At 36.4% G+C, this 20776-nt stretch overlaps 4 protein-coding genes and 1 non-coding gene across 6 annotated transcripts; 3 read left to right on the forward strand and 2 right to left on the reverse strand.

Moving 5' to 3' along the window:
* The first annotated feature begins 254 nt into the window (after positions 1–254).
* Positions 255–326, forward strand: TRNAD-GUC (transfer RNA aspartic acid (anticodon GUC)). Its single transcript has one exon. It is a non-coding gene; the product is annotated as a tRNA-Asp (tRNA).
* Positions 327–460: 134 nt separating this feature from the next.
* On the forward strand, positions 461–12513 carry LOC114758645 (uncharacterized). Its single transcript, XM_028947710.1, has 15 exons — positions 461–650; positions 1706–1813; positions 2043–2177; positions 3227–3760; positions 3944–4070; positions 4528–4797; positions 4982–6040; positions 6117–6335; positions 6865–7502; positions 7612–7728; positions 7846–7931; positions 9412–9540; positions 10188–10541; positions 10997–11085; positions 12165–12513. The coding sequence occupies exons 1-15, from the start codon at positions 528–530 to the stop codon at positions 12275–12277; spliced, it is 4101 nt and encodes a 1366-aa protein (XP_028803543.1). The 5' UTR covers positions 461–527; the 3' UTR covers positions 12278–12513.
* LOC114758609 (uncharacterized) lies at positions 6083–8026 on the forward strand. Of its 2 annotated transcripts, XR_003741829.1 has the most exons (4): positions 6083–6492; positions 6865–7728; positions 7846–7931; positions 8013–8026. XR_003741829.1 is itself a non-coding variant. In XM_028947667.1 (3 exons), exon 2 carries the CDS (start codon positions 6924–6926, stop codon positions 7569–7571), a length of 648 nt encoding a protein of 215 aa, XP_028803500.1. In that variant the 5' UTR covers positions 6083–6492; positions 6865–6923; the 3' UTR covers positions 7572–7728; positions 7846–7997. The 2 variants fall into 2 exon arrangements, 1 of the variants encoding a protein (XP_028803500.1); XM_028947667.1 differs by lacking the exon at positions 8013–8026 and having other exon boundaries at positions 7846–7997.
* Positions 12514–14065: 1552 nt separating the features above from the next.
* On the reverse strand, positions 14066–16891 carry LOC114758608 (probable UDP-arabinopyranose mutase 1). The gene is made up of 4 exons (XM_028947666.1): positions 16552–16891; positions 15396–15646; positions 15112–15280; positions 14066–14622 (listed from the first exon to the last, which is right to left on the reverse strand). The coding sequence occupies exons 1-4, from the start codon at positions 16873–16875 to the stop codon at positions 14278–14280; spliced, it is 1089 nt and encodes a 362-aa protein (XP_028803499.1). The 5' UTR covers positions 16876–16891; the 3' UTR covers positions 14066–14277.
* A 478-nt stretch (positions 16892–17369) lies between these two features.
* Positions 17370–17735, reverse strand: LOC114758646 (DELLA protein GAI-like). Its single transcript, XM_028947711.1, has one exon. The coding sequence runs from the start codon at positions 17733–17735 to the stop codon at positions 17370–17372; it is 366 nt and encodes a 121-aa protein (XP_028803544.1).
* Positions 17736–20776: the final 3041 nt, after the last annotated feature.

Raw genomic sequence — 20776 nt, forward strand, 5'->3', positions numbered from 1 at the left:
CTAATTGGAAACCCTTACTAGTCGCCGATTAGATTTTCAACAGCCATGATGGGATTGCAATATTTCATTAAAAAATGTCTAGCTTAATAAAGGATTTAATAAAGTTGATAATCTCTTTTATTTCATAAAAGAATTGTTGTCATGTCTCGTGAGTAGTAAAGAAACGAGAAATTAGCGATGTTCGATAACTTTCACGTGAAAACATGATTCATTAACACGATATTATAATTACTTGGCAGCCGGTCACCATCCAAGTCGTTGTAGTATAGTGGTGAGTATTCCCGCCTGTCACGCGGGTGACCCGGGTTCGATCCCCGGCAACGGCGAGACGGTTTTTATTTTCAACTTCCACGTAACGTTAGTTTGGTGGCGGTAAAGTGGCGGGAAGTAAATCTTAGAGATGGAGGGAACGAATCGTCTTCAAAGTTAAAATCACCGAAAGCTATCATCTTCATTAATAATCGATTTTGTTCCCGCCAAATAAAGATTTTTCTCTCGTTTCCCTGTTCTCTCGATTTCTCCTGTCAATGGCGAAAACAACATCCGCTGAGAAACAAGAACTCGAAGAGAAATCGAATGGACTCGAGATCATTTCCATCGGTTCTCTCTACAAAGGTCGCTGGGACAAGAAATACTGGAGCAGCTCTAGGGTTCGTTCTCAGTTCCGGTTTTTTTTGGCCCCTCTTTGGTTATTACTTAACCTTGTACTCTGTTTGTTCTTGACTTCGGTCAATATGCGACCTTCGAATTTCACAAATCATCCGCACAAAATCCTTGGAAAGTATGACTCCAGGCTAGGTTAGTTCAGTCTGATCAGAAGAACCAGCCTTTACTAACCATGTGTCATGCTAAATGTCTGATGTTAGTTGAAGATCTTAGTATTATTTAAGCCATTTCTGCTTAAGTTGGGAGCTAGAATTTTAGACAGACTTAATATTCTGCAGCCATGAGTCCAAAAAAAAAAAAAATTCTGCAGCCAAAGTTTTGGGCTTCCTGCTTAAGACTCATTAACTGTAGTTAATGTTATCTTAGGGGAGTTACTGACCATATTAATAATCCTTTCTTTTTACTTTCTCATTAGCTAATGGCGTCTGCTATCTTCCAATTAAATAATGTAATTGAAATGATAAAAAACGAATTGACATGCGACACAACGACTTTCATGAAAGTAGCAAGGTATTCCAATCGTAGCAGCATGCATGAAGAATTGCATGGTCTATAGCGGTAAACTTTTCAGGGGTATATTAGAGAGCTTGCGGTTGCGGGTGCCATTTCCTAGCATCCCCCCCTTTTTGTTTTGTTTTTCCTCGTTTGATTCCTAGCATGCTTGAAAACAATGCTTCATGGAACGAGTGGTTCATAAGGGAACAAATTATGTGAGCAGAGTGGTAAAAGGAATGCAGTGTTTGTAACTATTTGAAACAGTGAGCTAAACCATCGTGTGACATTGTCTACTTTAAGGAATAGGGTTCAAGGCGATAACGTTGATTACAAGAATAGCGGTTGTGGACATATGGTTACGTGATGTATTGAGAATTGAATGATTGAGTACAAGTTATGATTGAGAAACAAGACCCATATTTTGTAATGTTGACGCGGGAAATATGGCTTAATATCCATCTCTCGTAGTTTCACTAGTTTACTGTGTTTTATTTACTATGTAATTGTTTGGCTTGTAGATTTACTTGACATTGGTACTTTGTAGGGAAAAGATCGCTATCCATATCCAGTTGGCTTCCAAGCAATTAGAGCCTATAATGGGACCACATATAAGATGGAAATTCATGAAGGTGTTAGTGGGCCTAGATTCGTGGTTTGTAGCAAAGTTATTTCCCCCCTTTAATATATGCTTTGATTCCTTTTACTTAGGCTATGCTTGAATAGAAACTGGAACAAACCCACCATGTTTTGACAGAAGCAATACACTTGTTTTTGTCAAACTGTGAATGTGGCTGGTTCCAGCGCTTTTCCAAACGTGCACTTAAAATCTCAACTTGCTTTTTAAGTAGCGTTATACAATCAGTTAATCCCTGAATATGCAGATTACATCTGCTGACGGGTATTCCTGCTCTGGAAAAACTCCGGACATTGCCTGGGAGGAGTTTCAGAAAAGAGGTTGCCCCCGGATGAAGATTTGGCATGGGAAGAGACTTTCGTCCAAGATGGATGGCTTGGAGGTAGTATTTGGCTCTGCCAAAAACAGTTACCTTTTTTGAGTCCATTTAAGCGTTTTTCCTAGTGTTTGTTTTCTAACCTTTTATGCTCATGTGAGCATGTAAAATGAGTTCTTATTAAAAAAAAAAAAAATCTAAAATGAAAGGCAATCTTAATTTTAACAGTTGTGCTGGCATGATGAAATTTCATCTGAAGACTTGTTGAATTTATATATTTCCTTCCATATTAATAAGCTTTATCATCTAGACGTGCTTATTGCATCATTTCTCCATTGTGAGCCATCCACCATTCTTTGGACTTCATTGTGAGCATGAAGAATTATCTGAGTTTTTGACAATTTGATGCGGCACAATCATCAGGGGAGATTACGTTTTGAATTTGATTCTAATGAAACAAGCTTACATCACCGTGAGCTTTCCTGTGTTATGGATGTTGTCTGATGCCTAATTGAACTTATAGCTGCCACTGATTTTCACTTTCATGTAGAAAATTAGTGGAGATGAATACTTGTAATATCTAATTGGGTCTGACTGATCACAAGCTTCTGATGTGACCATTCTCAGTTCCTTTGTAATGTCTTGGAAATGAAATGCACATTGAAGCAGATTGCAGGAGTGCTTTCTTTACTTGAATGACACTCTCTTCCTCAGAATCTAGGTGTTTGAATTCTTTAGCATGGCTGCGAACTCACTTTTATCAAATTTCCTATGTAATTGTCAGACTGAAACAATGGCTCGTAAACCAGAAGCTTTGTCATATCTGTACAGAGTTTAGCTGATCCAGTGTCTTGTTTTAGGTATTCAATAGACTAGAGACGTTTATAAGTAGAGGAGATTCAACGCAGAATTAAACAATGGTCTTTGCATCTAGTCTTGGTGCATTAATATTATACCTTCTTTTATTGGATAAACTTTTCATCATTAGCAAGGTACCAGTATTATAGGCCTCCCTAAAACTATCTCAAACTTCTCTGGCCATCTTCAGTGACTACGTGGGTAAAGAACTACAGCAGTTGTTTATAATGCTGAACTTTTATTGTCATCTCATGCAGCTTTTCGGGTTCAAAAATTCATTTGTACAAAGGTTTCTCCGGGAACTGGTGGCGGATTTAAATGGAATAGCTGAACAGAGCTTGAACTTGTGCAATGAGACCTCTAGACTAGAGCATGATGATTTCCGCCAAAATGTTGGCACACATCCTGACTTGCTACCTTGTCTGGGAAGACCGCAGGCTAAAGGGAAGAGAAGTAGGAGATGCGAAAGTAAAAATAATAAGTTACGTGGGGGAAGTATCCTTAAAAGACCTCGGCCTCAGGAATTTATTTGTAGTAGCATAGCTTCAATAAAACGCAAAGTTTCAGAAGAGAATGAAGCCCGAAATACTGGTGTTTCAGCATCAATGCACATAACATCTTCTGTTGGGGAAAGCCCAAATTGCTTTTCACTAAAAAATGGTTTTTCATCAAATCAGATTATTTCTGATGATCAGGAGAGGAGAATCGTGGATGCAGAAACAAGTGGGTTTGTTGACTCTAAAAACAGCAAAGCTGTGGAAATCACTGATAGCTTTTCCAAGGATGAACATGTAAGCGCACTACATAATCATTTATCTTTTGCTGGAAATGTAGTAAATGATTAATGAGCCATTATTTATCGGCAACCTGCTGCTTCCTAAAATTCCTTAATTTAGGAACAAACTTAGGACTGAGTTTCTTTTTTTGCCTCTTGAGATATTACTGTTTAAATGTTGCCTCTTAACTTCTTACAGTTTCATAGGTCACATGGAGATGAGCCAAATACATCTAAGTTTTTGGCCGCAAGAGAAAACAAGAAAGAGTCAGAAGATTGTTGTGACATTGATCTGTGTGCTCCAGATGCCATAGATTATGCCCAAGGTACTTACTTCACGTGTTCATAGTTTATTTTAGCGTATCAATATCTGTATTCTCTTTCTCATTCACTCAATGCGCGGAATTCCTACAATGAGATGGAAGACCTATTTTTGTAGGAAATGCTTGTTTTCTGGGTGATTGTCATGGTCTTCAATAGTGTTATGTGGACACTTTTTTTTGGATAAAAAATATATCATTGGATCCTTAAAAAATTGAATTTTTTGTGACAACGCCAAGTATAAAACAATTACTGAGGCTTCTTTCAAGCTATGATCACAAATACCTCTCATAAATGTGAAAAATTCTCTAAATCTTGACTGTACATGGGATTGCTCTATCTTGTAACACTTCAGATTTTCTTGTTGATTTCTCTGTCGCTATTTAGATGCTCTATTGAATCTTCCTTTTGCGTTTTTATTTTCCTGGTCAATTCTACATCTCTTACTTTAGTGTAATACAGAAAATACTTCTAATTCTACTCCAAGTGCCCTGGATAAGAATGCTTACAATGAGAGAGCCTATCAAATTGCCTCTGGAGAAGCATTGAGCATAGAAGTCAATGATGTGGCAAAGTCAATGATGAGAGTTCTGCTTCCTCAAGTAATTCCTTTTCTGAAGGATTCAACAACTGAAAATTTAACAATTAACCCTTCAGAGAAACTACCTTCTACTATGAAGTCCAGCCAAGAAGACAATAAAATTGGAAACGTCTTGGAAGCAGCATCTACTGGTAATAATAATTTATGATCCAAATTGATTTAATTATATGTTGTAAATCAGTTACATTGATTAATGTATATTGCTGCCAGGAATTATGTTTGGCATGTTACCCTTTTATTCTTATAATATTTTTTCCTTTATTGTGGGATGTCTTTGTTTACGGAATTGACATTAATACGTAATTTTGGATGTAGTGGTGAGTGAGAATGCCTATGTGGAAAGAGAGGATAAGTTGCATACTAAAACTACAGGCGTCAGTTTAGTTATTGCTGACAGTTTTGAGCCCAGCCAGTGTGAGGATCATAAATCCGACCAAGCAATATTGTATTCTGATATTGCTGAAGCTAGCAGAGCTAGTTTTGATGAAGAAACATGTTCTCCAACAAGTCATGAACAGCATGCCAGTGGTGTTTTGCCAAATGAATCTTCAGACTGCCATGCTGATATCAAGCCAACTGAAAATAAATTCCACCATTCTTCAGAGTTGGACTCTGAAGGCTTGCCTCAGCATTTTGACATCTGCATTCCAGATTCTGTTCTTGAATACACGCCTCCTTCGGATATCATTATTTCTGAAAGCAACAATGATGCTTGCGCAAATATGGAAGAAAATTCAAATCAAGTTGGATTGAATTCTATGGAAAAGAACCATAAGGCTGCGCATAATTTTGAAATATTCATTCCTGATTCTGTTCTAGAACACCCACCTCAAGACAGAGTTGTTTCTAAGAGCAGCAATGATGCTTGCACAAATATGGAAAAAAATTCAAAGCCAGTTGGATTGAATTCTATTGAAAATGGCCAGAAGGCTGCAATTGATCTTGATATCTGCATTCCTGATTCCGTCTTAGAACACAAACCTCCTCTGGATAGGGTTATTTCTAAATGCAACAAAGATGTTTGCACTAACATGGAAGAAAATTCAAACCAAGTTGAACTGAATTCTATGGAAAAGGGCCATAAAGCCGCACATGATTTGGACATCTGTATTCCTGATTCTGTTCTAGAGCACACCCCTTCTTTGGACAGAGTTCTTTCTGAAAGCAACATTGCTGCTTGTACAGATATGGAACAAATGTCAAACCAAGATGAATTGACTTCTATGGAAAAGGACCATAAGGCTGCAAATGATTTTGATATCTGCATTCCTGATTCTGTTCTAGAAGACAGAGTTCTTTCTAAAAGCAACATCGCTGCTTGTACAGATGTGGAACCAAATTCAAACCAAGATGAATTGACTTCTATGGAGATCTGTATTCCTGATCTGTTCTAGAGCACACCCTTCTTTGGACAGAGTTCTTTCTGAAAGCAACATTGCTGCTTGTACAGATATGGAACAAATTTCAAACCAAGATGAATTGACTTCTATGGAAAAGGACCATAAGGCTGCAAATGATTTTGATATCTGCATTCCTGATTCTGTTCTAGAAGACAGAGTTCTTTCTAAAAGCAACATCGCTGCTTGTACAGATGTGGAACAAAATTCAAACCAAGATGAATTGACTTCTATGGAGAAGGAACACAAGGCTGCAAATGATTTTGATCTCTGTATTCCTGACTCTGTTCTGGAACACACGCCTCCTCAGGATAGAGTCATTTTTAGATGCAACAATGATACATGCACAGATATGGAAGAAAATTTAAACCAAATTGAATTGAGTTCTGTGGGAGAAGGACCATAAGGCTGCACATGATTTTACTGGAGGTAAAAATGTTTATAATACCTTTCATTGTCCCCCTAAAATGTTGATAAACTATTGTGGGTCTCATGCGTTGCACAGAGTCTAGTAAATGAGTCATATTATTTATGGCTTATGAATAATGCGGTTTATAGGAGTTTTATATTATATATAGATAGATATGGTCAGAACGGTTTGAATGGATCTGATAAAATGGTATTGTCTGATGTTAATAGAGATGATATGCCAATTTCTGGGTGTTTTAATTTAGACTAAATTTCTATGCTTGTAGAAAACTTACAATAGCACTTGCATCTGTGGCATTTCATACTTCACTGTATTTTAATTGTTCTAATCCACTTATTATCCAAATTGTTCTTATTTTCATAAAAATGCAGATATCAGCAATGCGCCTGAAAGAAATGCAGGGGATGGAGTTGCGGGTAAAACAAGTGCAATGGCCTTGCCTTCTATTCAAGCACCAATTATAGCATATACCAGAAGAAAGTCCAGAACTGTTGATCCTCTCACGGGACGTTGTCTGTTCCTAGAAAATGCCAAAACTGACGAAGATGGAGAACTTGTGACTTCTAAAATAAATACTGCCAAGGGCACTTCGCCTCCCTCAGAAATCGTTCAGTTGCACGCTTCTGGTAATGAACTGTGTGAACCGGTTTTGTTGGCTAATCAAGCAAGGGATGAAGTGCAGTCCGATGATTTGCAAAGAGATAATTCTGTTACAAATTCTCAAGTTAAACAGATCCCGATTGAGCCAGACAGCGGACCATGTTTACGTGTCTCTAAAGATAATATTTTGTGCCCTGATGATCTTTCTGTTTCACATGTAGAAACACTACCAATTCGTAGTGATTTGCCGGTTGGCTACAGCAACCTTGCTGAGTTGAATAACTCAGTTTCTTGCTGGGATCCGAAACCAAGTTCTGGTGAGAATAACTGTTCTTCCAAGGAAGCACAAGTTATTTCAGAACTAAATTCTCACAGAAACGATGATATCGGTGATAATCTGGGTAAAACCGTCAGTTGTGGGATGCTACTTCCTCCCCATGCCCGTGTCATCGCTTTTTTTAAGCAGACGAGAGAATGAAATTCTCATTTGTGTCATTTGTGGCCCTGTGGTGGATCAGGAGAGGACTTTGTTCACCTACAAGGTGTTTATTAAGGAACCAAATGTTGGGTGCCCATCTTTCATTGCCCACTCGTCATTACGGCTTCCTGATCCAAAACATAACTTCATTAGAGAAGTAAGTTGGTCTCTTTTAATTTCATTGCATTCTGACATATTTATATTGATCTTTTTGCTATCGATAATCGATAATCGCGAGAATATACTCTCAAACTCTACTGTCATATTATGTCAGACTCTGGTCGAAAGATCTGGCGTGCAGTTAACTCCTGATGGGCAGTATATTGTCTTACTTGGCAGCATAAAAACTCCCAATTGCAGGTTGACTGTTTCTCTGTTTTATTTAAAACATATATCGTTCATACCCGTGTTTAATAGCATATCTTATTCTCATTATTCCAGGGAAAGAAAATTTTTTCTACTTTTGTGATGATTAATGAGGTTGGAGGTCTTTGTATTTCTCATAACAAGTCATCTGAGAAGGTTAGAATACCTGTGTCAGGTGTTGATTTGCTGTTTTCCATTTTTCCTTTACTGGGTGGGGGGTGTGGGGTTGGGTGTTAACAGATCTCCCTAGCTTGTTTTCACTTTGTCATCTTGTGTTGAAAAAGTTTCCTATGCTTCCGCGAGGATTGTTTAGTGCCCATAACCTGCTTGAGTTATTTTTTCTTTGGTTGAACTTCAACACAATAAATCTCCAATTTGGTCTAATTAACTTAACAACCTCCGTGCCGGTCAGAGCTTGACCGGCCTGGAGGAAGAGCAACTAAAACATAAAAACTAAATACAAATTACTAGAGAGAAGAGAAACTAAAACATAAAAACTAAATACAAATTAAACACTTTGTCATCTTGTGTTGAAAAAGTTTCCTATGCTTCCGCGAGGATTGTTTAGTGCCCATAACCTGCTTGAGTTATTTTTTCTTTGGTTGAACTTCAACACAATAAATCTCCAATTTGGTCTAATTAACTTAACAACCTCCGTGCCGGTCAGAGCTTGACCGGCCTGGAGAGAAGAGAAACTAAAACATAAAAACTAAATACAAATTACTAGAGAGAAGAGAAACTAAAACATAAAAACTAAATACAAATTAAATTAAGGGTTCATCAATCACAGCCCAATCTTCACGCGCACAAGAGCTCCAACATAGCCTGGACTCTGGTGCTTTAATATCACTCTCTTTTGTGAAATAGACGAAAGGTTAAGAACAAATTAATTCTATGGAAGGTTATGCTCTAATGGGAAAAACCTACGAGGGCAAAGAGACAGACTTCAAACTGCAGGTAAGGCAGGTCTGATCATAGATGGAGAAGCTGTGATATACACCTTTTTGTCCTGAGTTTAGAAGTTGCACACTAACTTGATTGAAGTTAATTTGTTTGTCGGCCTCGTTTGGATAAATAACTTAAACAATAGATCGTGTATGGACTTATAAAATAAGACCTAATATCATAAATGTAGTCTAATTTGTATTTGGATATAAAAATTCAAGTAGTGTTTTTGTTTTATAATACCAGGAAGTTCTTTGGTTGTACAATCTACAATGAGGAGTGAGGAGATTGCAGTCCAAAATAATTGTAAATTACAGTATGACCATTAAAACATGTCGAGTCTCTGATCTTCGGTATGGACATCGTTAAACATATATATTTTTCAAAAGGCGGGTTCTTTCAAATCATATATATTTTCCTAATAAACCATTTCACTGTCCTCTATGCTTATAATCATTGTTGGTTTGGTTGCCATCGATATTAGATTCTCTGGTTTGGTAAATATAACTTAGCTTATTTCCCTCTGCAGAGATATAGTTGAGGATTTCATCATACCAGCTGATGACTCAATCTCCCCCGGCATAGTGGAATTGAAGAGGATTCCAAAGTGTACTCATTTGATAGTTGCCTTAAATAATGTTGGCGAATTTAGTTTATGGTATGCTATCTTCAATTACCCAGAAGGTCTTTTTCATGAAACTAGAATTTTTGGACCAAATTGGACTAACTAATTACGATTGTCTCTAACCGCCACTTTTTTGTGTAACATTTTTTGGACATCTTTGATTTTATTACTACAGTTACATCACTTGCTTTTCTTGTTTTGGTCTTCGGTTTTGTAATATCTGTAACTCTGAATGAAATCTGTAACATTTAGGTCATTAAAAAATGCCTTTATTGGGTCTTTATAGTCTCTGTATGTCTTGTACAAGAACAACCTGTAGACCTTGTAACTAGAGATTGTTTACAATGCTCAAGTTGTTACACTGGACTAAGTAAATGTGTTCTTATATGGCCCCTCACCCCCTTTTCTTTGCAAAAGCTTGAATAGACCCTTGTTTTCTCCATGACCTTGATCTTTTTGAAAGTTAAGCAACGTGGTAATGCTGCCCTTGCATGACCTTGTGTCATCCTTCTTTATTCCTTGTCGTCAAAGTCCCCTCATCTAAGACATGGAAAATTGGAAGGGAAGTGGGTAGGTTGGAAAAGTGGGAAAAAGGAATAGATGTTTTTCTTTCTTTCTTTCTCTTTTGTTTCGCTCCTCTGTATATAATCTTATCCCTATCGTTTGGACTCTTTCTCCAGGGATATTTCAAAGCGTAATTGTGTTTCAAGCTTCTGTGCTTCAACAAGTCCGTTTATTCACTTTTTACCAGTCAGCGTGTTTAATTGTCAAAGGAATAGCCTGTGTGTAAGGGAGCAAGCTGATGAACTTTTAGGAGCAACCCGTCTGTGGTTTATGGATCAGAAAGAACCCTGTTCGTTCCTTCCATCAGAGGAAGGTGATATTGCCATGTGGCTTCTGGTCTCAACCCCATCTGATAATGAATCTCCGCATAATTTTATGTCAAGTCATTACCAGATAAACACAGCTAGAAGTTGGAGGCTCGCTCTTCTGGTGAATAATGACATGATTTTAGGAAGTTCCTTCAATATGAGGTACCAAAATCACATATTTGTGAAATCGATAACTGGATTTTCAAGAAAATTTGTTTCTTCGAATTTTTATTGGTAGTTTATCACATGCTGCTTATTACATTGACTAATATATTTACTATTTGTCACTGTTCCCTGGAGAGAATGAGGCTATTTTGTATCAATGGGATCATAAATTATATTTCAACAAGTTGTGTTTCCCCCCTATTTTCATTTATAATTTAGGAAATGCGTAGGGTAGTTAGCAACTGTTCCCACTGGATTTTAAGCCAGATTATGTCATCCCGCCTCTTAAACTTGTTTATTGTTATAAATACACATGATATTGCATGTGAACACTAGCTGTGGATATCTTATCAAACTTATTGAATATCTGCCCACTTACATTCTGACAATTTTGACAATTGACGAACCCATGAGTTTTGATTTGCAGAACTACTGCTATGGTGTTTGGGTAGTTATGGAATCATCAGCTCACCTGATGGATTGGTGTATATTTGGGAATTGTATGGAGGATCAAAACTCAGCACTCTTCAGCCTTTCCGAGGTATATTGCAATTATATCACTTTCTAAGAAAAATTTGGTCGGAATCTCTCTTTCATGTGTATGATATAGCCACGGGTTGTCCTATGATTGTTCTATGCTCGATGATATACGACATTAAGCTAGGTTTTCATGCCTAACTAATAACTTACTGAAAAAACTCTTTCCTAGAAACTGATGCTGCTATTACCTGATTACCTCTTTGACTGATAAACTGGCAAATTCTGCCGCCCTAGAGTTGTCCATGGCAGTTGTGGTTCAAATGTTCCTTCAAACTGAGCGGCAGAACTCATATTTCCTTAATCGGCTTCCCAGGAATCATAGCCAATTTTTAGGCACGATTGCAAGTAACATTTGCCTGTGAGGAAAAAAGTCCATATATCCATATCAAAACCTTAAAAATCTAGGTTCACCTGAGCGCTCATAGGTGGCCTTGACGAAATGATTTTTGATGTTTTGTGCTGCTGGAGATGGACTATTTTCCTGTCTCTTACTGCCACTTAATGAGATGGTTAGTCTAATGTGCTAGAATCAATCCACACCTAGCCATAAAATCTTATTATTCGGATTACTTTACAGAGATACTCTATCTGTTCATTTAGGGTGAACTAAACTATTATCTTAGGTCCCAGCGGAAGGGTGAGATCCATAGTCAATAAGTTGATTCGCATACCTCCTTTTTATTCAGAAGGAGATTATAGGTGGAAAAATATGAATGCATCAACTAGAGTGCTACTGTAAATCTACATTGAATTGGAAAATCAATCAATATTTAATATCTATAATGGTAGAAAAAAACTGCTGCACAATGTATTGTATTTGTATATTTTTATATCATCCATAGATATTCCCACCTTTACTTTACTAACCCGACGCTCCTTTTACTGGCATTCTGTGCATTTTCGACTGGCAAGTTTGTCATAGGTCATTTCTCAGTCATTAGTCTCAATACTGGATACCTTAGTGATGTAGTTTAATATATCATGTAATTTCCATTCCATGATATGAGCAAGATGTTTAGACCTGCTCCCTGATTTTATATCTCAAGTATTGATGCAAAATAAATTTCTGTGGGTTATCAGAAGGCACTGCTACCTGTATTGCTACAGATGAATCAAGGGGAGGTGCATTGGGGGTGGCTGGTAATGGTCAGTTGTTGGTTTATGTGCCTCATAATGAGCTTGATGCAGAATAACAAATAGAAAATGACAATGCCACCTAGCTATCCTCATTCGTCTAGCCGACAAGCTCTTGCAGAACTTATAGCCTTTATACTCATGAACACCATTTCTAGCTATCAAGAATACCTTCCTGAACTGTACATAATGTTCATATCTTGTTTGTCCTTTGGCCAGCAATGTTCATATCTTTAGTTGCTACAAAATTCTGCAATTTTATCTTACACTTGAGTAATTACTTTTCAATTTTGATTGTACAGATTTATTTAATTGGGTCAATGTGTTTATGCTTACTGTGTAATCGATGCTCCTAGTTCTCAGTTTTGGAAAGGAAGAGAGAAGGGGGTGTTCAGTGTCTCGAAGAAACGGTAAAGATGCCTAGAACATGATATTTTACTTCATATAAAATGTTTATGCTGTATTCCCAGAGAGAGAACAAGTCTTTTCAAAGTGGATTTTTAATCACTGCCAAAAAAGGTTTTTTTTTTTACCTGTCACGTGATCGTTAGGCATTGTTTTTTTTTTTTGGCCTTGATGGCACTGTAGGTTAACAGATTAGTGACTCGTTTTCTTTTAATGGCAAGTCAAAGTGCAAAAATATTTTTATAAAATGTAATCACATTGAGATTAGTGCATTTTAAACTTTGGCTTTATAATTCCACTAGCGTGGAATTTAATAACATAAGTTATAATTTGAAAAACTGATACAACCCAATGAAGTACACCACTCAAAGTAAACTATAACTCCCAACCGAAATTATGAAATGATTATACATATAATTAACAATTGAGCAATTTTATGTTGGCAAACAAAAAAAAAAAGTGAACAATTTTACACATCTGTAGGCTTCATGGCAAATAACAAGGTTTTTTCCAGTCTCCACTAACTACAATTTCATACTTGACAAGGTAAATAGGGGAAAAATCTAATGTAAATAACAACTCATCTACAACTATGCTTTTGTCTAGAGTGTCAATAACATACCAATGCAAATGATATGTGTATACATATTTGAATAACGTGATGTAAAAAAAAAAAAAAAAAACTAGATCACTTAACAATTGTACAAACGGTTATGTTGTTTTTTTAAGCTAAGTGCAAGTGTTCTCTTTTTTGGAAGTAATTTTATTTAAGGTACTATAAAACACTAAATATGGATATCTCTCTGGACATAAAATTGAATCTTAATTTATCATATTGTAAAGAGCTAACCCCTTCCGTTAGAGTCAATCCTTGTTGGTAATGATTGTGCTGTATTTAACCTTGATTTTGATCCTAAAACTCATGGGAGTGGGAGAAGTAACGCAATTCACGCATGGCGAATACCAAATGGATGGTTTGAGATTCCATACTCTGTTTGCCCAGAATTGTTGTCGAAAGTGGAATGTATAGAGAAATCAAGCTAGCCAAGAGATCAAAGTTCAAGTGGCACCAGATGACACCTTTTACAGAGGAGGTCATTAGTTATATCCCCAGTATTATCATATAGGGGTGGGTGAGTGTGAAGGGTGTTGTTTGAGTCCCTTCTATAGCTAGAGAAATTGGTCGACGAGAGTAGACTAGCGAAGACTAAATTGACAGGCTGAAAATCTTTTCAAGACTTGAACAAAAGGTCAAAGGAAGGGAACATATTTCACATTATAAGAAGCCACATAAAAAGTCTAAGATGATTAATCATTAATGATTCACCATTCTACAGATTTGATACGTATATAGACAAATGTATATTAATGTCGAGGATATCAAAGGAAGCCTCTTGAACCGGGTGACAATAAATTTCTTTAAAAAAGAAATGCAAAGGAAAGAAAAACAATGCGCTCAACCAAAATCATGATTTCAACTGAATTTAAGAGGTAAACAATAACAAATACAGTGACAAATACAGTGTCATGAGTAAAAATAACAATAGTAATCGTAAAAATAAATAACAATAATAGATATGATTTACCATGATGAAAAATCTAAATGACAATAGGCTACAAACTTTGGACGCTACGGACCACAACAATTAGAGGTTCACTTGGCAGCGCCATTAGCTTGCTTTGAAGAATTTGCTTCCGATGGACCGTTAAGCTCATCCCAAGCTTCAATCCAAGTGACCATAGCGTCAGCTAGTTTGACGAAATAATCATCCACTTTTCCTAGTTTTTCTTTGACCTGTTTGGAGATTTCAATGTAGCACTTTTGAACAGAGGTGCATTCTTTTGGTAGGGTGACAGCTTGGAAGAATGGAATGATCTCTTCTTGCCAGAAAATACCTTTGTATTCCTTCTTGAGATTAACGAACGGGTTGCTTGCTTTGCTGTGCCATATGTAGGGCAGACCAGTTTTGACTCCAAGCCCCAAATGGTCACAGATAACCTGCAAGTTCATAGAACATCTGCTCGTCATGTCGTGAAAAAGTTTATTCTATATTTTAAAAAACTGGGGAATATTACTAATTAGATGCTATTTTCAGGTATTTGTTAACGAGTTTTCCAATAGATTTGAAGGAAAAAGGGAGATTTATCATGCCTGCTTTACTTGATTTGATATTTCGAAAAGGTTCATCATAAGTTTACTTTTGTGACACAAAAGACTCGATGTAAGTTTAGTCTTCAAAAAACTTGTTGCTATCAAGATATTCGGGTAATCTTCCCAAAATGATATAAAATGATCACAGTTATGATTGAAATGCGTAAGGAAATGAATTGAAAAATAATAATAACTTGTAAGGAATAGACGTTAATGAATCAAAACACGTGAAAAATATAATCGTTGCAAGAAAATTATCATTATTAATTCATAAAGCTCTTGTAAAAATGCTTAATCTAGAAGTTGCCACTAAAAGGGACAAATGATTATTTATACCTTCATGCACCAACCAGCCCACATGTCATCATAACGTCCAATAGGTTGACCATCACCCATGAGTCCAAAGTACATGGCAGGTCCAATAAGCTCACGGTGGAATGCGAGATTCATACCACACATGGGGAACAATGTTCCCTTTGGCACGGTCAAAACAGCATCAACATACCTGAAAAAATATAGATAGTAAATATAGATAGTAAACTAAACAGGACGATAAATATCGATAACACCCATAAGAGGAGTATGTATTGCCTCATTCCCTCAATGGAAGACCCACAAACCTGGTGTTCCTCTCAAGAGGCTTGACAAGCTGTGTTGGAGCATCATAATCGGGAATGTTGAGCCAGAGACCATGAGAAACAGCAGTGGGGACACCCTCACGTAGACTAAAAGGATATCCACGGACAAAATCAGCACCTTCTCTGTAAGGATCATAAAGAGTATTGAAGAAAACTGGAGTAGAAGGAGAGAGGAGATTCTTAATGTGCTGCTCAAGTGCATTGATATCCTTGCCAGAGGGCTCTTTAGCAACCTGCTCATGAACATAGAACATATTTAGCAAATCATGTTCATATTTCATAAAAACCATAGCATTTAATTTTCTTTTACAATAATCCTGGGAGAAAGAAATGTTTACCATCATAGGCAATAGCTTGCTTTTAAAGTTATAATATATGCTAATCTTTAGCTTAAATGTAAAGTCAAAATCACGACACAGAAAGAAAGAGAAACAAGAGGGCACGGAAATGCGCAATGAAACCTTTAATATCACTAGCCAGTCTAGCCTCGATTCATAAAAGATTAAAAAAAAATAAAAAGGGGTGGAAATCTGAAAGTTTCCAATAAATCTTTGAAGACGAAGACGATGGAGAAAGATCTGAAAGTGCCCCATAATGATAGGAAACAGTCTGTTCAAGATCCTTACTAGCCAGCGCAAAAGACTAAACAAATGAGCTCGAACAAAAATTAACCAACCAAACCAATTGCACACGGGGGAAATTATCGTGTTAACTAGCACCAACTTCACAGGCAGCAGGATCTCGAACACTTGAAAGTTCGCCCAGCACTAAAAAGAAGCATATAGAAGTTTCAAGAACAAAGGAAGGCATCACATTAGAACACATAATGGCACCACCTCTGTGAGGCTAATAGACCAAACATGGAGGTAGTATCGCCTAGAAGCAAAGACTCAGTCAAATCACGCAATTATAGTTACAGCACAAGCTCAAACAAATCAAATCCTCACACTATACCAGGAAACAAACTCAACGAGGCACGAAATCTCACGATTTACCACACATAAACACTTAAATTCAGTAAAAGCAATGAACAAAGTAGTAGCATTTATGAGAAGAGAATAATAGAATTTAGCTCAATATTCTCAACCACGAATCAGAAGCAAAGGAGCAAAACAAAGTCCAGAAATGGAGAGCTTACAAAGCAATCATCATCGATGGTGTAGATGTACTTCTTCTTAGAGACCATATAGCCGAAGCACCGACAGGCAGAGTCCTTAAAGGAAATGCAAGAGGACTTAGGACCTAAGATCCGGTTGATGTCATTGCGGTTGTAGAGCTCGTAATCGAACCCCTCAGGGACTTTGATGGTCTTGGAAGGGTCGCCATCTTGGACTATGATCAAGTGGTAAGGTTGGAAGAACGGCCTCCACATCTCCAAGAAATCGAGGTTCCGGATCGTCGGGATTACGATGTCGAGCTCATCCTTCAGAAGAGGCACAGGTTTGGCTGAAGATTCCGCCATTACAGAGTGAGAGAGAAACGCAGAGACCAGAAGAGGAAAGAAGACAGCGGATTTGAGAAGATGGCAGATGCGATTCAACGCGGCAAAGTGTGGGAGACCGAGTTCTGTCTTATAGGCCCAGCTAGCCAAGCGTCGCGTTCCCAGGCGTCGTCTATCTATTATCGTAAACAAAGTTGCAAGTTTTTAATTCACCCAAAAAAAAAAAAAAGTTGCAAGTTTTTACCTCATCCTTTTAATAAAAAGGTTAAGGTGCATTTTAAATTATTTTTTTAATTTTTAGTGCATCAAGTCTTTTCGTAAAACAGTGTACCGATATTTCAAGCTAACAGATCCGTTCTGTTTCTCCGTTAACTCCTGACTGAGCTCAAAATTGACCCTTTTCTATCTCAAAGTTGACCCTTCGAGAGTTTGAGGTTCCCTGGCTGCCTTAGAAATTTTCCAGCTTCATTTCCTCTGATCTCCAAAAACCCCCAACAGCTTATTCGGGTCAAATCTCATGGAGTTCCGATTCCGGTGAGGCGGAAAGTCAGAGGACCATTGGGTAGTAATGCAAGGGCTTGCATTAATGCCGGCCATTGCATCCCCTGCCTGAGCTCGAAATCGATGACGTGAACTCTATCAACGGTGGGGAACGCTTCAAGGATGGCTTGGTTCGCCGTGAAATGGGCAAATTTCAAGTAAGGGTAGGACTCGATGAACGGTTGAGAAATTCTGTAAATCCAATGAGCTAAAGCTTGAGCAAAGCAGCAAGCCACCTTCCTCGTTGCTTTGGCTTGAGACGCCACCAACCTCCCCACATGCTCCACAAGTGCTTCCACTAGCTTCAAATTGTTTTGCTGAACCGCCTCCGCGCATGCCATTAGTGTGTGCACGAGACGCACCCCATTTTCTTGTGAGTCAACCAGAACCACCGGACACGCGTGCTCTGGTACAGTCGTCAACAGCAACAGAGCAGACGACAATGGAGCGGACGGCGACGGAGCAGATTCGGTTGAAGGTGAAGCTGTTAGGGTTTTTGGAGATCAGAGGGAATGAAGCTAAAAATTTCTAAGGCAGCCATGGAACATGGAAGGGTCACCTTTGAGAATGAAGAGAGAGAAAAAGGGTCAATTTTAAACTAAGTCCGGAGTTAATGGAGAAATTAATGATTGTGTTAGCTTGGGATATCGGTGGACCATTTTAATTAGTTTAGGATACTAGGTGCATTAAAAATTAAGTTAAGATACTGGACGTATCTGAAAAAATAGTTCAGGGTGCTGGGCGCACCTTAACTCTTAATAAAAAGATAATATTTTTTATAGTAGTATCACTCAATATAGGAAACGGATCTTTTTTAAATAAAATTTTAAATTCATTTTTTAATTTTTACTCCCATTAAATATGTTATTCATTATTTTTTTGATGATAAAATTTTACTCATTATTTCTTATTCATATTCTTTGCAAACTATGTATAATTAAAAAAAATATGTATATATCTTACATATTTATTATTTTTAACTAAATTTAACTAATATTTTAAACCACATGATTTTATTAGATATTTCTTATAACGAGGGATGGAGCAAGTAGAAGGTAAGAAAATAAATTCTCTACATGTAATTAGTATTTGATGTTTTTTTATTTTTACAATAATAAAAAAACTGATACAAAATTAAAATAATAAAAGTATTTTTAACCATTTCAATTAGTTAAATGCGAGTGTTGTACGTTGGCTTTTTTTTTTTTTTTGGCCAGCGAGTGTTGTAGGTTGTATGAAATTTAATAAATAAAATGAGTTATTTATACTTTATGAGATAGGATTTTTTTCACATATTTATTTCATAAAGCATAAAATCCCTTAAAATTAGATAATCTATGCAATCATTTAGTAGATTTGGCCTTATTTTTTATGTTTTAATTTTTTTTTCTTGGAGAGATTTAAATTCGGCCAAGTGAAAAAGTGGAAATTAATGGCCCACTTCAGTTGAGAGGGATGGGGTCCATGAACATGAAAGTGAGAAGCAGCCAAAGTTTTAAATATTATTGGGAGCGAAAGTTCTATATGGACGAAGAGAATAAGCAATAAACGGACAAGTTTGGATATTTGAGGGGGAAAAAAATCAACGAAAAAAGGATATGCTTTTGGCTGTCATCCATCTTAGTTTTGTCACTCAAAATGAATCCCTACTTCGGTAAACACACACATGTATATGTATACACATATACACACAAGATGCTCTGAGTTATGAAAATAAATATCCTGCCTTCCATCCTTAGCATAAGAGTTAGTTTATATTTAATTTGGTTCTAAATATAAAAAATCAATCCATTTCATTATGTTATTTGTAAATTGCCAAATTTTTGTTATAAATTACTGAATTTTACTTGTTCACTTATATTTAAACACTTGCATTTGGGGTTGTGAATTTCATTATGTTATTTGTAAATTACCAAATTTTTGTTGTAAATTGCTGGATTTTACTTGTAAATTGTCAAATTTTATTTGTTCACTTACACTTAGACACTTGTGTTTGCTTTGTTATATATATTTTTATTTGCATTACATAATTAAATAGTTTACTTGGCTCGGTGGTTAAATCATTTTTAGTGTGCTAAAAGGTCATGGGTTTAAACCTTCCCTTGACCATCTTATTTAAAAAAGAAAAAAATTCTGGCCACTGGAGTTATAGTAGCGGCTACCTGAGCGCCGGTGGTCAGACCTCCGATATTTATTTTTAAAAAAATAAAAATGAGGGGTATTATTGTAATCTTACTCTTAATTTTAATTTCAGTTTGGTCCTTTGATCCTATAGTGATATTTCAGAAATTTTTGGGGGTTGTTTAAAATTAATTCCCATCTACAGTCCTTAATCGAAATTTTCCCAATATTAAATAGGTCATTATTCTCCCCAGTATAATCCCAATTGCAATTTTTAGAAACTGGTTTTCACGGTCTCTGTTTTTGTTTTAAAAAGGAAAAAAGTGGATTTCACGTTTGACAACTCATAAACCATAAGCACAAGGCGGCTCATAAACCATAATGATAATATATTCTCTCTTTTGTCTTTTTGTCTTCAACTAATTATAATTATAATTCTTTTTATATCTGGCCAACATACAGGACTCGTAATTGATTAAATAATACCCTCTCTTTCGCGAATAGCAAGGATAAATTAATCTGACAAGGAAATTCTCTGAGAATTTATAAGGTAAAAGATGAAGCCTATTGTTTGATGATTGCTAATAATCAAATTCTGGATGAAATTTGGAAAATATTATGGAAGTTTCCTCTCCCATATAAATTATTTCTGCTGATATGAAAGCTAATCTGATATGCAATCCCCTCTAGTGATGTGCTTGAGCTTCATCAAATTAATGCTTGTTTCTGGTTTATGTTCTTTTGGTTGTGGTAGTGAAGAATCTTGGAACACTTATTTGTTAATTCTTTTGGTTTGGAGCTTTAAATATTAGAATGGAACAAAATAATTTTTAAAGCTTTGTGAAATAGTTAAAGCAAACTCTTCATGCTCTTATTCGAGATGGTCACGAGCATATGGCTGAGAATCATTTGTTCACTAAATGCTCTGTGAAGAAAAAAAATCCCATCACTCAACAAGGTACTGTTTGATATGAAGGAAATGAAGAGAAGGAGACAAAAAATTTTAATGAGTTTTATTTAAAAAATTAAAAAGTGAGATTTTAGAATTTTAATAAAGAGAAAAAGTAATATAAAAGAGTAATAAAAATTAATTAAAAGCTTTTGACCTCGCTTCTTCAATTTTTTAAATAGAACTCATTAAATTTTTTTTTTCCTTTCAATTTCTCTTATAACAAACAGAGCTTAAGTATCTCTTACCAAGGTAAGCCCTTGGGTTCTAACTCCCCTATACTTTTATATTTAAAAAAAAAACCACTAACAT

This window comes from Neltuma alba, unplaced genomic scaffold (genome assembly GCF_004799145.2).
Source record: "Neltuma alba isolate B1F8T4 unplaced genomic scaffold, ASM479914v2 tig00010740_pilon, whole genome shotgun sequence".
In the NCBI taxonomy this organism is placed as follows: domain Eukaryota; kingdom Viridiplantae; phylum Streptophyta; class Magnoliopsida; order Fabales; family Fabaceae; genus Neltuma; species Neltuma alba.